The sequence below is a fragment of the Schistocerca piceifrons genome, chromosome 7 (genome assembly GCF_021461385.2).
Source record: "Schistocerca piceifrons isolate TAMUIC-IGC-003096 chromosome 7, iqSchPice1.1, whole genome shotgun sequence".
Taxonomy (NCBI): Eukaryota; Metazoa; Arthropoda; class Insecta; order Orthoptera; family Acrididae; genus Schistocerca; species Schistocerca piceifrons.
In genome coordinates this window covers 496,856,640-496,873,953 of record NC_060144.1, presented here as the reverse complement: position 1 = coordinate 496,873,953, position 17,314 = coordinate 496,856,640, and the positions used below count along the sequence as shown (strand labels likewise).

At 46.5% G+C, this 17,314-nt stretch overlaps 1 protein-coding gene across 1 annotated transcript in view; it reads left to right on the top strand.

Moving 5' to 3' along the window:
- The window catches only part of LOC124804658 (zinc transporter 1), a 289,336-nt gene that overhangs the window by 234,349 nt on the left and 37,673 nt on the right, over positions 1–17,314 (top strand). The window contains 4 exon segments of the mRNA XM_047264883.1: positions 8,889–9,148; positions 9,623–9,666; positions 9,707–9,730; positions 9,733–9,776. Coding sequence (XP_047120839.1) covers positions 8,889–9,148; positions 9,623–9,666; positions 9,707–9,730; positions 9,733–9,776 — 372 coding nt within the window.

The window sequence follows — 17,314 nt, the reverse complement described above, 5'->3', positions numbered from 1 at the left end:
GACAATCCACTCACTGTAGTGGAGACGTATTGATTCTTAGGACTTGTTTTCAATTTCCGATTGATTTGGCTACCTCACCTTTGTCTGGTTAAGCGGTACTGCTGGCAGCACATCAATGCGCTCCACTGCCTGAGCAACGCCAACTGGGGTGCAGATTGCTCTAAGCTGCTGCAGCTCTACAAAGCCCCTTTTCAATCCTGCCTTCACTATGGGAGTCTGGTCTATGGTTGTGTGGCGCTCTCAGCATTGCGTTTCCTTGACCCAGTGAAGAGTTTTTAGCAAACAGAACACAGCATGTTGTTATCAATGGAGATACGTCTACAGCCGTTAAAGTAACCTCTGGTGTGCCTCAGGGGAGTGTTATGGGACCATTGCTTTTCACAATATATATAAATGACCTAGTAGATAGTGTCGGAAGTTCCATGCGGCTTTTTGCGGATGATGCTGTAGTATACAGAGAAGTTGCAGCATTAGAAAATTGTAGTGAAATGCAGGAAGATCTGCAGTGGATAGGCACTTGGTGCAGGGAGTGGCAACTGACCCTTAACATAGACAAATGTAATGTATTGAGAATACATAGAAAGAAGGATCCTTTATTGTATGATTATATGATAGCGGAACAAACACTGGTAGCAGTTACTTCTGTAAAATATCTGGGAGTATGCGTGCGGAACGATTTGAAGTGGGATGATCATATAAAATTAATTGTTGGTAAGGCGGGTACCGGGTTGAGATTCATTGGGATAGTCCTTAGAAAATGTAGTCCATCAACAAAGGAGGTGGCTTACAAAACACTCGTTCGACCTATACTTGAGTATTGCTCAACAGTGTGGGATCCGTACCAGATCGGGTTGACGGAGGAGATAGAGAAGATCCAAAGAAGAGCGGCGCGTTTTGTCACAGGGTTATTTGGTAACTGTGATAGCGTTACGGAGATGTTTAGCAAACTCAAGTGGCAGACTCTGCAAGGGAGGCGCTCTGCATCGCGGTGTAGCTTGCTCGCCAGGTTTCGAGAGGGCGCGTTTCTGGATGAGGTATCGAATATATTGCTTCCCCCTACTTATACCTCCCGAGGAGATCACGAATGTAAAATTAGAGAGATTTGAGTGCACGGAGGCTTTCAGACAGTCGTTCTTCCCGCGAACCATACGCGACTGGAACAGAAAAGGGAGGTAATGACAGTGGCACGTAAAGTGCCCTCCGCCACACACCGTTGGGTGGCTTGCGGAGTATAAATGTAGATGTAGATGTAGATGTTAGACTAGTGACGGAAGCTTTTAGAATGAGTCCGGTGATAAAGCCCCTCCATTGCTGATTTGATGTGCATGACTGCTCACCACTTATGTTACACACAATCATAGTTCTCCTGAGCATTCGAATTACCATCTCCTTTTTCCACCCATGGCAGTTCATCTCCAACATTGGCAGCCCAGGTCAGGGCTCACGATTGCGATTCGCGTGCTATCCCTTCTCTCCGAACTGGAGTCCTTCCCTTTACTACCTCTACTTGAGGTCCATTCATGCACACCTCCATGGTGTACACCTTGGCCGAAGCTTAGTCTGGATCTTTTGCATCGTCCTAAGGAATCTGTTAACCCCACTGTTCTCTGCTGTCACTTCCTCTTGATTCTTGACGTGTCCTGGGGCTCTGAAGTTGTTTACACCGATGGCTTGATGGTTGATGGTAATGTTGGCTTCGCCTATGTCCCCAGAGGCCATATTGAACAGCATTCCTTGCCCACTGGCTGCAGCGTTTTCACTACAGAGATTGTGGCTATATCTCATGCAGTTGAGTACATCTGTTCCTGTTCTGGTGAGGCATTTTTTCTCTGTTCCAACTCCCTGAGCAGCTTTCAAGCTATTGACCAGTGCTACCCTCACCATACTTTGGTAGCGAACATCCAGGAGTCCATCTCTAATCATTCAATGGTGTTTGTGTGGACCATAGGACACCTCGGAATCCCAGGCAGCGAACTTGCTGACAGGCTGGCCAAACAGGCTACGCCCAAACCGCTCCTGGCGATGGGCATCTCTGAAGCTGACCTGCGTTCTGTCTTATGCTGCAAGGGTTTTTGGCTTTGGGAGACAGAATAGCATAACAGTGTGCACAACAAACTGCATGTCATTAAGGAGACTGTGAATGTGTGGAAGTCTTCTGTGTGGGCTTCTCGCAGGGAATCAGTTGTCCTTTACCAGCTGCACATTGGCCGTACATGGCTCACACATGGTTACCTCCTCCATCGTGAGGACTCACCTAAGTGTTGCTGTGGCCCCCAAATGACAGTCGTCCACCTGTTGCTGGACTGCTCACTTTTAGCCCCTCTGCGGTGGACTTCTAACTTCCGAGCACCCTCCCTTTGGTGTTGCACGACAGTGCCTCAACAGCATCTTTAGTTTTACATTTTATTTGTGAGGGTGGGTTTTATTGTTTGATCTGAGTTTTAGCACATGTCCTTTGTCCCTCTGTGTCCTCCACCCGAGGGCTTTTAGGGTGGAGGTTTTAGTGTGTGCAGAGTGGCTGGCTTCTCCTTTTTTTTTTTCTCATGGCCAGCCAGCCATGGTAATCTGCTTTCTTGTTTTTAATCTCCTCTCCCTGCTTCTTGCATCTCTCTGTGGTTATCTAGTCCTGTTTTGTCCATCGTAGTGTTTGTTGTCTTTCAACCGTTCTTCTGGTTCTTCCTCTCTCGTGTTATTGTGCCATACGTCTGCTTTGTTATCTTCTTTCCCTTGGGTAATTGTTCTACTGGGAACAAGGGACTGATGACCTCGCAGTTTGATCCCTTTCCTCCCCTCCTAAACCAACCAATCAGCCAACAAACATCCTAAAATTAATTTAGAAGTGATAAGCTGTTTGGACAAACACTACACTTTCCTGTGTACCCATTGTTCTGTACAACACAGTGTGTTTAGTAATACGTTAGATATCACTGAATCCTGTTGCACATCCGGTACAGAGCTATTTTCAGCATTTGACTGACTTATTTTACAAAAATTGTTGATGTTCCACTAATGAACTATGATTTTTGAAAATTTTTGAAAAAAATAAAAAATATTCTGTCTGTTATTTACTCAAGTGTATACTTTCCAATATTGTTCATTGATACAAGTATCATCATTAATAAATCAAAACTAGTAATCATTTGTGCAAATTGAAACTGATACTGAAAAAATAGTAACAGTGGCAAGTGGCTTCTCCATTTCTGGTTGATGCACTTTTTCCGCTCTGCAGAGATTTCACTCCCCCCCCCCCCCCCCCCCCCCCCCCCCCCCCCCCCCCCGATGGCAACCAGTCACCTGTCATTGCAAAACCTATTATACAGAAGAGGATTGTATGTATACCTTCAAGCATACTACACAGCAAGCTCTTTATCAAGCATACAACACACCAAGCTCTTGAAGCCCAGGAAACGATTATGGTTTGGTGGCATCTGGGATTTACCTTTTAGACACTCTCAAATGTTAATAAGCTACTTTAATCAAAATATAATATACAGTACTGTTAAAGATTAAATTAACAATAGCTGTACAGTGTATCACAAGAACACTGACAATGCTTGGTCCATTGTTATGGACAGCAAAGTGATCATTTTTGAAGGGAGAACTCAAGTCTGGAAGTTCATTGTTTGGACAGTGCACAGTATCATAGATTGTCAGTAGTTGCACCTCTGTTTCGTAGGGTTATGTTTGGTGACATAATTAATTAAGCACCACATTATTTATAAATATATATTTGATATCAGTGTCACTTTGATGCAGTCTGTGTATTGCGGGGAAGTGTTTCAATCTGTTTATTGGCAAGTACTATAGTACCTACCAAGCCAAACTATGGTCTCGATCAACCAGCAAGAGGAAGAGTACGAAGGAGAGAGTAAAGGTAACTATTCGCCTCAGAGTTGGTGGGCATTATCTTGTTTATGTGCCTGTTGATGACTCAGTCTCAACTTAAGGTGAGTGATTACCTTTACACCTGCCATTAAATGGAGTAGTGTCATACACTGAAGGTGTGTGAAGAGTTAAAACTATATCAGCAGCTTTATTACACAATATACTCCTTGACACTTTGACAGCATTTATTCACAGGTGATGTGTGTAGATTCATGTCTCCTCTAAATTTTTGAGTTCCAGTGCTTCATTTTATGTAATTTATTGCAGTATACTGTTTGGCAGCTACATGTTTCATTGAAGCTCACAGATATATACTGGAAATTCTGTAAACTGAAAATGTAAAGTAATTTTTCTAGGAATGTGGTTGCTTGCTTTGGAGTCGAGTTCTTCTGACAAAAACTGTGAACTTTAGTAGACTTAATATTAAGTTGTTCATAGTACCAGTGAAATGGTTATTGTGAGCATTTTGTTTTTGTAGGCAGTTATTCTAGTCTCACTGTCCACTTGGATAACTGTGTGCATTAGCAGACCACTTCCAGATGACAGGTTCAGGCATAGGGCTATACTCTGCCGCTATCACCCAATAGAGTAACATGTTGAACCTTTGAAGATATGGGATAAAGGCCAGTAAAAAAAATGATAATCTAGTTGTCCCGTTAACATTAGCGTATACGAGGTTTGTCTGGAAAATACGTATAAAAGTTGAATAATAACTTTATTTTACAATTATTCAGGTATTACAATATGGTCTCCTTCAAAGTACTCGCCCTGAGATGTGATAAACTTCTGCCAACGCCGTTTCCACTGTTGATAACATTGCTGAAAGTCTTCAGTTGTGATGCTGTTCAGTTGCCGTGTCATTTCCGCCTTGATGGCTTCCGCATCTCCCAAGTGCCGCCCCTGAAGCACCATTTTGCATTTCGGGAACATGAAGTAGTCACATGGGATAAATCGGGTGAATAAGGCGGGTGGTCTGTCACCGGATTGAGCTTCGGGCCAAAAACTCGTGCACAACGACCGACGTATGAGTAGGCGCATTGTCGTGATGAAGGATCCACCTGCCCCCTTTTGCCAACTCTGGTCGAACTCTGGCCACACGAGCTCTGAGGCGTGTCAGAACTACAACTCTCTGGCTGGGAGGGACAAATTCCTTGTGAATAATGCCCCTAGAATCAAAGAAAACAATCAATATTGTCTTCACATTGGACTTTGATTTTCGCGACTTTTTTGTTCTCGGTTCTCCTGCTAGTTCCCATTCCTTGCTTTGAGATTTGAGCTCCACATTGAATTCGTAAAACCAGGACTCGTCTCCAGTGATGACTCGGTTGAGAAAGTCCCCTCGTTCCTCTGCTTCCAACCAGTCCTCACAGCACTCAACCATTGTTGCTTTCTGTTCTGGCGTCAAGAGCTTCGGTACGATTTTCGCACACAATTTCTTCATTTAAAGTTTTTGTGTCAGGATTTTGTGAACGATTGTTTTGGGTATTGACAGCTTGTCAGCAATCATTCTGACTGTCAATCTATGGTCTTTAAGAACACAAGCCCGAATTTGTTCAACATTTGCATCGGAACTCGATGTTGATGGGCGTCCTGGGCGAGGGTCATCGTTCACATCTTCTCAGCCATCCCGGAACCTTTTTAACCACTTGTTCACGGTTGGTTCCTTCAGAGAATTGTCTCCATAAACCTGTTTCAAACACTCAAACATCTCACGGCCATTCTTGCCTAGGTTTGCAAGAAACTTGATGTTGACGCGCTGTTCCTCAATCCGAGAGAGCTCCATGCCGACGGCAGGTGAGAAAGGGTAACTGTCTACAAGCTGCCGCACACTACCACCTTCACGCAGAGTGCTCTGACTCGAACTGAGGGTTGATAAGATTGATTACAGCAGTAGTCCCACGTGGTGGTGACTGCAACTTGTAACATAAAGACATTATTCGACTTTTATACGTATTTTCCGGACAAACCTCGTATTTACACCCTCCAATAATTCACATGCATCGGTTGAAGAAACTTTTATGTTTTGTATTCACATTCCACTTAGCTTAGTGAAATTCAGTGTTGATCTGAGCTTAATGACTTTCGGTTATCACTTGCCATATTTGCACTGCAGGATAGCAACAAACATTGTTTTGAATTGGAATATGTCTAGAGCAGTTAATATCAGGAAATGAGTTTCTGCTCTTGCCAGAACTACAGATAACATAAAGGAATACTTGGTGTTTATCTGGAAAATTACTGGTGTAATGCCACTGTCTCACTGATATTTAAACTATTCTGTACATAGCATTCATGCTATTAGATGTAATGCCGTCTTTATTTGTATTCATATTAATTTCAATTGGTTTTTTAACTGTTAACTGCACAAACTTGTGTATTAGCACACTTCAAGCAGTGTCTAGCTGAGCTATTATAGGATTAGTCTTGCATGGCAGAAAATTACACTGCTGAGCCTAAACATTATGACCACCCACTTAATAGCTTGTTTGCCCTTCTTGGGAATGAAATACATCTCTGGTTCTGCATGTCTGGGATCCAACTGCTTGTAGGTGGGATTGTGGAAATATGTGCCATTAGGTGTCTATGCACAAGTCATGTAGTTCATGAAAATAATGAGCCGCAAATTTGCATATGTGGCGATGGTTCCTGGTAGTGACCCAGATGGCTTCCATGGAATTTACATCAGGCAAATTTGGTCACTGAGACATGAACATGAGTTCACTATAATGCTCCTCAAACCACTGTAGCACGGTTCTTTCTGTGAGACACAGACATTTATACTGCTGAAAGATGACATTGGTGTCAGGATGACATCAGGGATGAAGGAAGGGATGAAGGTAGTTCGCAGCTTGTGAGCATGTCTTTGATTATTACTACAGGCCCCATGCAAGTGCAGGAGAATGTCTCCCATAGTATAATATTGCTCACACCAGCCTGTGTCCATGGCATGTGGCACATTTCAACCCGCCGTTCGCCTTGATGACAGTGTTTGTGGCCGAAATGTGATTCCCTGAATAAGTGACACATTTCCACTGATGGGCGCTTGAATCCCAGTGGTCTCATTGCCCAATACAATCGTAGCTGATGATGATGTTGGTTCAACATATGAACACATAGGGATGGTTTGCTGCAGAGCTCCATATTCAACAATGTATGATGAGTGGTGTGTTCTGAAACACTTGGGCATGCACTGGCATTGTGCTCTTCCAGCAGACATGCCACAGATCACCATTTCTCGTACTTTACAGAGCAGGCAAGCCTCCGAACTCCATGTTCTGTGGAGAGTTGTGGGTGTCCAACCATTTAGCGCCTAGTGGTAGTTCCGCTATTCTCCTACATCTTTCTGTAGATGCTCACAAAAATAGCATGTGGACATTCAATCAGCTTCACTCTTCTTGAGATACTCGTTCTTAGGCAGTGTGTAATAATAATCTGTCCTTTGTCAGAGTCACTTAGCTCAATGGATTTCCCCATTTGCAGCCCGTATCTTCACTAGGCAGATCCCCTATCCATGTCTGCTGCAATTGCATACTTTCGTTACTGCGTCAAGTGCCCGCAAAGCCACAAGGCGGCATCCAATGCTGCGTTGGCAGTGGTCATAGATTTTTGGCTCATCAGTGTATACAAAAGTCAAAGACATTAAAACTGTATTTTCTGAGTGTTAAATTAATTAGTCTATATACATCGAAGAGCCAAAGAAACTGGGCTGCCTAATATCGTTTAGGGTCCCCGCGACCATGGAGAAGTGCTGCAACAGGACATGACATGGACTCAACTAACCTTTGACACCATGAATTCTACAGGGCTGTCCATAAACCTGTAAGAGTGCGAGGGGGTGGAGATATCTTCTGAACAACACATTTCAAGGCATCCCAGATGTGCTTAATAATGTAGATGTCTGGAGAGGCTGGAGGCAATTTGAAGTGTTTAAACTCAGAAGAGTGTTCCTGGAGTGACTCTAGCAGTTCCGGAAGTTTGGAGTGTCGCATTGTCTTGCTGGGATTGCCCAAGTCCATCAGAATGCACAATGGACATGAACAGATGCAGGAGATCAGACAGGATGCTTTCATTTGTGTCACCTGTCAGTTGTATCTAGACATATCAGGGCTCCCACATCATTCAAACTGCACATGCGCCACTCCATTACAGAGCCTCCACCAGCTTGAACAGTCCCTTGGTGACATGCAGTGTCCATGGATTCATGAAGTTGTCTCCATACCTATACGCATCCATCCACTTGATACAATTTGAAACGAGACTTGTCTGGCCAGGCAACGTGTTTCTAGTCATCAACAGTCAAATGTCGGTGTTGATAGGCCTAGGCAAGGCGTAAAGCTTTGTGTTGTGCAGTCATCAGCCATCAGGGGTACATGTTGGGCCTTCAGCTCCGAAAGCCGATATCAATCATATTTCATTGAATGGTTCGCACACTGACAGTTGTTGAAGGCTCAGCATTGAAATCCACAGCAATTTGCAGAAGGGTTGCACTTTGGTCACGTTGAATGATTCTCTTCAGTTGTCATTGGCCCTGTTCATGTAAGATCATTTTCCAGCTGCAGCGATGTCGGAGATTCCTGATATTCATGGTACACTCATGAAATGGCTGTCTGGGAAAATTCCCACTTCATGGCTACCTCAGAGATGCTGTGTCCCATTGCTTGTGTGCTGACTATAACACTACATTCAAACACATTTAAATCTTGATTACCTAGCATTTTAGCAGCAGTAACTGAGCTAACAACTGTGGCAGTCACTTGTTGTCTTATAGAGGTGTTGCTGACTGCAGCGCTGTATTCTGCTTGTTTATGTATCTCTGTATTAGAATACACATGCCTATACCAGTTTCTTTGGCGCTTCAGTGTATTAAAGTGCATGGTAAGTAAGTAACGTGGTCCCTTTCCATGCCATTGCCACCTTATTTACATACCTCGTAGGTATTGGTAACCAGTTAATAGTATATGCTCCGAATATTAAATTGTTACTGATTTTCTGTTTTTCTGCAGGTTGTTTACCTGACATCCTGGAGTTACAAATTTTATTTGGATCCGGCACTTAGTTTACTTCTGGTGGTACTAATCCTGCGATCAGTGTGGCCTCTTCTCCAGGAATCTGCTCTGATTTTACTGCAGACAGTGCCAACACACATCCAGGTGGATGCTATCCAACGAAGACTACTTGATAAGGTGGATGGTGTACTTGCGGTTCATGAGTTCCATGTTTGGCAACTTGCTGGTGATCGCATAATTGCTTCAGCACATATCAGGTAGGATTTTGCCTTCATTACGTGATGCACATTAACCCAGTTCCAAATAATTTGGAAGTACATGAAGAACTCGGAGGAGGAGTATGAATATACAGTACAAATGATAGGTGACAGAATGTTTGTGTATCATTATTGAGCAGTCGTTAGTGAAATGCAGGTTTGCATATCTGGAAAATGACCTCAGGTGTTTGTTAAAATTCCCACGCTTTTCCTATCTTTCACTCCCCTCCCCACTATCCCCCTCCTCAGCCCCCCATCATCTGCCACAAAAATTTCATGCGCACTTATATACCTAGAGCGCCTGAAAAATGACTTCCATTGATTCTATAATTAGTTTTGCATGTCCTCTGGTGTTGTTGTACAGGTGGGGTAAGTAGTTCATATAAGTGACACTATTGAAAGATATTTGGATTAATATAATGACATTACTCACATTTCATGTTGCATGTACTTCAGTAAAGACTTGTGTTGCAGGTGTAGAAATCTTTCAGAATATATGAAGATAGCTGAAAAAGCAGGTGTAGAAATCTTTCAGAATATATGAGATAGCTGAAAAAGTGAAGGAATTCTTTCATAATGAAGGCATCATTCAACAACTATTCAGCCAGAATTTATAGAAATCAATGATGTAAGTTAACTTTTATATTGAGTAATTTTCCTGGTGAACCATAAACTAACCTATGTTAAAACAAACACACACACTCACACTCTATTGTCTCTGACCATTGTGGCCAGCCTAAGCTGCCAGAGACAGTGGTCATATGTGTGCTAGTTGTTTTGAGAATGTGTGCATCTTTTCTACTTCAAAAGGAGGCCTTTTGGTGAAAAGCTAAAATGTATAGCAGTCTTTTCATTGTCTCTGTTTGCAACTCATTGTCTCCTCTACATTGTGAGGAGTAAAGTATCTGTTTCATAATATTGTTGAGACATAAGGAAAGTGCACAGAGCAAGGTCTACTGATTATTACTGAGCATGAAAGGCAATTAAACTTCAGGTCTGATTCTTGCAACTGCTGCATTAGCGTATAGTGCCAGTTTTCATTCCTTCTTCCTCTGTGTACTACAAAAGTTCAGCACACATTTCAACATATCTGCTGATCCAATTCAGAACTCAGGTATTGGGGCACCTGTAATTCAGATTCAGTATGTGATAGAACCATGTTTCCAACTCTTAAAAATTATTTTCTCGAAAATGAGCATTCAGAGTTTGAACTTCAAAATCAAAACATCTGACAGCAACAACATTAGCAGCTGTGTATCCTGGGTAGTGGTGGCATATCATATTCATGCTTCATTGGGCCACCACAATTGAATTCCACAGATTACAAATTGCCTCAGGCATGATGCATGTAAGGAGCTTTAGTGTAATCTTAGATTACAAAGTCTCAAGGTTTAAAACAAAGCTTTTCATTGAAGTACTTAAAGAAAGGGGTCAAAGGTGCTACATTGATACATTTTAGTGTGTTAGTCAATTAGAAAGATCCTAATGTTCCTGTACGAAACCGAGCAAGGGTCGAATCATGGACAATTAAATACAACAGGGAGATACTGAACCTAGCACTAGCTTGAAAATGTGAAACATCTACGTGAAAGCACTGCTGTTAAGGCGGCAGCGGTGGTGGTGGTGGTGGTGGTGGTGGTGGTGGTGGTAAGTACAGCTATAGAATATCTTGCTTAAAAATTACTATTAAAGAGAAGAATTCTTCTCAGCAAGTACAATAGATTATGATCCTGTGCTTGAGTTCATTCCTCCTCCCCTCGATTCCATTTCCTCCTCCCCTCCTCTTCGCTGTGTCTGTTCCCTCCTATGCTCCTCACACACCTCTCGCCATGTCCATTTACTTCTCCCCTCCTCTTGCTCCTCTTTCCATGTCTGTTTCCTCCTCCCCATGCTGTGTCTGTATGCCCCCCTCACCACCCCTGACTGCCACAGTCCCCCCCCCCTCGCCGTGTCCTGGTCCGCATCCCCCTCCCCTCCCCTCCCCTCCCCTCCTTACGCAGTCCCGGCCCCTCCCCTCCCCTCTCCTCCCTCGCAATGTCCTGGTCACCATCCTCTCCCCTCTCCTCCCCCTCGCAGTGTCCTGGTCCGCATCCCTCCGCATCCCCCCCCCCCCTCTCTCTCTCTCTCTCTCTCTCTCTCTCTCTCTCTCTCTCTCTCTCTCTCTCTCTTCTCCTCTCTCCCCCCCCCTCTCTCCTCGTCCCCCCTCTCTCTCTCTCGTCCCCCTCTCTCCTCTCGTCCCCTCTCTCTCTCTCTCGCGTCTCCCCCCTCTCTCTCGCGTCTCCCCCCCTCCTCTCTCTCGTCTCCCCCCTCTCTCTCTCGTCCCCCCCTCTCTCTCGTCTCCCCCCCTCTCTCTCGCTCCCCCCCTCTCTCTCGTCTCCCCCCCTTCTCTCTCTGTCTCCCCCCCTCTCTCGTCTCCCCCCCTCTCTCTCGTCTCCCCCTCTCTCTCTCGTCTCCCCCTCTCTCTCTCGTCTCCCCCTCTCTCTCTCGTCTCCCCCTCTCTTCTCGTCCTCCCCCTCTCTCTCTCGTCTCCCCCCCTCTCTCTCTCGTCTCCCCCCCTCTCCTCTCCTCGTCCTCCCCCCCTCTCTCTCTCGTCTCCCCCCCTCTCTCTTCGACTCCCCCCCCTCTCTCTCTCGTCTCCCCCCCTCTCTCTCTCGTCTCCCCCCGCTCTTCTCTCTCGTCTCCCCCCCTCCCTCGTCTCCCCCCTCTCCTCTCGTCTCCCCCCCTCGTCTCTCGTCTCCCCCCCTCTCTCTCCTCGTCTCCCCCCCTCTCTCTCTCGTCTCCCCCCCTACTCTCTCGTCTCCCCCCCTATCTCTCTCGTCTCCCCTCTCTCTCTCGTCTCCCCCCCTCTCTATCGTCTCCCCCTCTCTCTCTCTCTCGTCTCCCCCTCTCTCTCGTCTCCCCCCTCTCTCTCGTCTCCCCCCTCTCTCTCTCGTCTCCCCCCCTCTCTCTCGTCTCCCCCCTCTCTCTCTCGTCTCCCCCTCTCTCTCTCGTCTCCCCCCTCTCCTCTCGTCTCCCCCTCTCTCTCTCGTCTCCCCCCTCTCTCTCTCGTCTCCCCCCCTCTCTCTCTCGTCTCCCCCCTCTCTCTCTCGTCTCCCCCCCTCTCTCTCTCGTCTCCCCCCCGCTCTCTCTCGTCTCCCCCCTCTCTTCTCGTCTCCCCCTCTCTCTCTCGCTCCCCCCCTCTCCTCTCCCTCCCCCCCCCTCTCTCGCGCACCCCCCCTCTCTCTCTCGTCTCCCCCCTCTCTCTCTCGTCTCCCCCCCTCTCTCCTCGTCTCCCCCCTCTCTCTCTGTCTCCCCCCTCTCTCTCTCGTCTCCCCCCTATCCTCTCTCTCTCGTCTCCCCCCCCTCTCTCTCTCGTCTCCCCCCCCTATCTCTCGTCTCCCCCCCTCTCTCTCTCGTCTCCCCCCTCTCTCTCTCGTCTCCCCCCCCTCTCTCTCTCGTCTCCCCCGTCTCTCTCTCGTCTCCCCCCTCTCTCTCTCGTCTCCCCCCCTCTCTCTCTCGTCTCCCCCCTCTCTCTCTCTCGTCTCCCCCCCTCTCTCTCTCGTCTCCCCTCTCTCTCTCTCTCGTCTCCCCCCTCTCTCGTCTCCCCCCCTCTCTCTCTCGTCCCCCCCCTCTCTCTCTCGTCTCCCCCTCCTCTTCTCTCTCGTCTCCCCCCTTCTCTCTCGTCTCCCCCCTCTCTCTCTGTCCCCCCCTCTCTCCTCTCGTTCCCCCCTCTCTCTCTCTCGTCTCCCCCCCCTCTCTCTCTCGTCTCCCCCCTCTTCTCTCTCGTCTCCCCCCCCTCTCTCTCTCGTCTCCCCCCCCTCTCTCTCTCTCGTCTCCCCCCCCCCTCTCTCTCTCTCGTCTCCCCCCCCTCTCTCTCTCTCTCGTCTCCCCCCCTCTCTCTCTCTCGTCTCCCCCCCCTCTCTCTCTCTCTCGTCTCCCCCCCTCTCTCTCTCTCTCGTCTCCCCCCTCTCTCTCTCTCTCGTCTCCCCCCCTCTCTCTCTCTCTCGTCTCCCCCCCTCTCTCTCTCTCTCGTCTCCCCCCCTCTCTATCTCTCTCGTCTCCCCCCCCTCTCTCTCTCTCGTCTCCCCCCCCTCTCTCTCTCTCGTCTCCCCCCCCTCTCTCCTCTCTCGTCTCCCCCCCTCTCTCTCTCTCTCGTCTCCCCCCCTCTCTCTCTCTCTCGTCTCCCCCCCTCTCTCTCTCTCTCGTCTCCCCCCCTCTCTCTCTCTCTCGCTCCCCCCCTCTCTCTCTCTCTCGTCTCCCCCCCTCTCTCTCTCTCTCGTCTCCCCCCCTCTCTCTCTCTCTCGTCTCCCCCCTCTCTCTCTCTCTCGTCTCCCCCCCTCTCTCTCTCTCTCGTCTCCCCCCCTCTCTCTCTCTCTCGTCTCCCCCCCCCCTCTCTCTCTCTCTCGTCTCCCCCCCCCTCTCTCTCTCTCTCGTCTCCCCCCCCCCTCTCTCTCTCTCTCGTCTCCCCCCCCTCTCTCTCTCTCGTCTCCCCCCTCTCTCTCTCTCTCGTCTCCCCCCTCTCTCTCTCTCTCGTCTCCCCCCCTCTCTCTCTCTCTCGTCTCCCCCCCTCTCTCTCTTTCGTCGCCCCCCTCTCTCTCTTTCGTCCGCCCCCCCCCTCTCTCTTTCGTCGCCCCCCCCCTCTCTCTCTCTCTCTTCGTCCGCCCCCCCCTCTCTCTCTCTCTCTCTCTCTCTCTTCGTCCGCCCCCCCCCCCCCTCTCTCTCTCTCTATCTCTTCGTCCGCCCCCCAGCTCTCTCTCTCTCTCTCTCTCTCTTCGTCCGCCCCCCCCCCTCTCTCTCTCTCTCTCTCTTCGTCCGCCCCCCCTCTCTCTCTTCGTCCGCCCCCCTCTCTCTCTCTCTCTCTCTCTCTCTCTCTTCGTCCGCCCTCCCCTCTCTCCTCTCTCTCTCTCGCTCTCTCTCTCTCTTCGTCCGCCCCCCTCTCTCTCTCTATCTCTCTATCTCTCTCTCTTCGTCCGCCCCCCTCTCTCTCTCTCTCTCTCTCTCTCTCTCTCTTCGTCCGCCCCCCTCTCTCTCTCTCTCTCTCTCTCTCTCTCTCTCTCTCTCTCTCTCTCTCTCTCTCTTCGTCCACCCCCCCCCCCCCTCATGATTTTTATTCCTTTATACTTTTGGATATGTTTGAGTTTGGGGGACTTCACCACTATTTCATTATGGTTAGCTAATATATTTAGCTTGAAAGTTTTTCGTACCTTTATCTTTAAATTTTGATTTTATGTATTGGTTTGAGGGTTTTATTTATCTAGTAAAATTTTTAAATAAAGTTAATAGAAGTGTTAAACTTCTACTTTTTTGTTTTCAAAACATATACTTTTGCTAAGCTAATTATCTTATTTTGATTTTATTCCTTAATTAGATAATCTTGTGAATTGAAACATGTACATGAATTAAGAAATATGTGAAGTAAATAGTTATTAGGATTTGTCCTGTTATGATGTATGGGTCCTTCATCTGGTCGTTTACCAGTTGTATACATACAACTACTACCGCAATTCAAAATAAAATCTTAGTATCTGGAAATGATGTTTTGCTATAAAATGGTAGGATTATTAAGATTGTAATTGATTGAAATAATGCGGTAAGACCTCATAATTTATTAGGAATTGATCGTAGAATTGCGTAAGTGAATAGGAAATACCATTTTGGTTGAATGTGGATTGGTGTTACTTGCAGGTTAGTGGGTACAGAGTTATCTGGGTCTCCTAGAAGGTAATGATTAATTAATTAATAATGATGTTATTAATACAAATGTGATGGAATCATTGAATGTGCAATACGTGTGGAATGTAACTTTTTGATATCCCCATGTAATCTTAAGGGATTGTTGGATCCTATTTGGTGTAGGAAGAATAAATGTATTGTGACCGTAGCTGCAATGATAAATGGTAACACAAAATTGAATGTGAAAAACTCGTTTAAGGTTGCATTATCAACAACAAACCCTCATCATACCCATTGAACCTAATCTGTTCCTAACTATGGAATTGCTAATAGTAGGTTAGTAATTACAGTTGCACCTCAGAATGATATTTAACCTACGGTAAAACATTCCTAAATGCATTAGGAATAGAATTGCTGTTCCAGTTATTCAGGTGTGTGTATGTACATATAAGATCCATAACAGATTCCTCATCCTACATGCAAATAAATGCAGTAAAAATCAAAGGGACTTTGGTTAGTTTCAGCTAAACAAGAAGCAAAACAAGATAAGGCCAAGGGAAAGGAAAAAATAATAAACCAACAATAAAGTGAATGACTCATAAAATCAAATATATTAAAACTACTAATTGAACTAACCAAAGATAACAGAATCAAGGCTAATCTAACTTCATATGAAATGCTTTGAGCAACAGAACATATAGAACCTAACATAAAGTAATTCAAATTTGAAGATCAGCTAGCAGTCATTAGTGTATAAACACTTAATCTTATACACCATAAAAAATAAAATCCCATTAGAAAGGAACACGTGTAAGTCAAATAAGGAAAATTACCCAAACAGCCAAAGAAATTATTAAATTGAAAACATAAAAAATAAAGTAAATAATTCGATATGAATACAATAGAGGGAAACATTCCATGTGGAAAAATATATCTAAAAAAAAGATGATGTGACTTACCAAACAAAAGCGCTGACAGGTTGATACACACACAAACACACACACAAAATTCAAGCTTTCGCAACCAACGGTTGCATCATCAGGAAAGAGGGAGGGAGAGGGAGAGACGAAAGGATGTGGGTTTTAAGGGAGAGGGTAAGGAGTCATTCCAATCCTGGGAGCGGAAAGACTTACCTTAGGGGGAAAAAAGGACAGGTATACACACGCACGCGCACACACACGCGCGCGCGCGCGCCTTCACACACACACACACACACACACACACACACACACACACATCCATCTGCACATACACAGACACAAGCAGACATTTGTAAAGGCAAAGAGTTTGGGCAGAGATGTCAGTCGAGGCGGAAGTACAGAGGCAAAGATGTTGTTGAAAGACAAGTGAGGTATGAGCAGCGGCAACTTAAAATTAGCAGAGGTTGAGGCCTGGCGGATAACGAGAAGAGAGGATATACTGAAGGGCAAGTTCCCATCTCCGGAGTTCTGACAGGTTGGTGTTAGTGGGAAGTATCCAGATAACCTGGATGGTGTAACACTGTGCCAAGATGTGCTGGCTGTGCACCAAGGCATGTTTAGCCACAGGGTGATCCTCATTACCAACAAACACTGTCTGCCTGTGTCCATTCATGCGAATGGACAGTTTGTTGCTGGTCATTCCCACATAGAAAGCTTCACAGTGTAGGCAGGTCAGTTGGTAAATCACGTGTGTGCTTTCACACGTGTCTCTGCCTTTGATCGTGTACACCTTCCGAGTTACAGGACTGGAGTAGGTGGTGGTGGGAGGGTGCGTGGGACAGGTTTTATGCTGGGGAAGGTTACAAGGGTAGGAGCCAGAGGGTAGGGAAGGTGGTTTGGGGATTTCATAGGGATGAACTAAGAGGTTACGAAGGTTAGGTGGACGGCGGAAAGACACTCTTGGTGGAGTGGGGAGGATATCATGAAGGATGGATCTCATTTCAGGGCAGGATTTGAGGAAGTCGTATCCCTGCTGGAGAGCCACATTCAGAGTCTGATCCAGTCCCAGAAAGTATCCTGTCACAAGTGGGGCACTTTTGTGGTTCTTCTGTGGGAGGTTCTGAGTTTGAGGGGATGAGGAAGTGGCTCTGGTTATTTGCTTCTGTACCAGGTCGGGAGGCTATTTGCGGGATGCGAAAGCTGTTTTCAGGTTGTTGGTGTAATGGTTCAGGGATTCCGGACTGGAGCAGATTCGTTTGCCACGAAGACCTAGGCTGTAGGGAAGGGACCGTTTGATGTGGAATGGGTGGCAGCTGTCGTAATGGAGGTACTGTTGCTTGTTGGTGGGTTTGATGTGGACGGACGTGTGAAGCTGGCCATTGGACAGATGGAGGTCAACGTCAAGGAAAGTGGCATGGGATTTGGAGTAGGACCAGGTGAATCTGATGGAACCAAAGGAGTTGAGGTTGGAGAGGAAATTCTGGAGTTCTTCTTCACTGTGAGTCCAGATCATGAAGATGTCATCAATAAATCTGTACCAAACTTTGGGTTGACAGGCCTGGATAACCAAGAAGGCTTCCTCTAAGTGACCCAT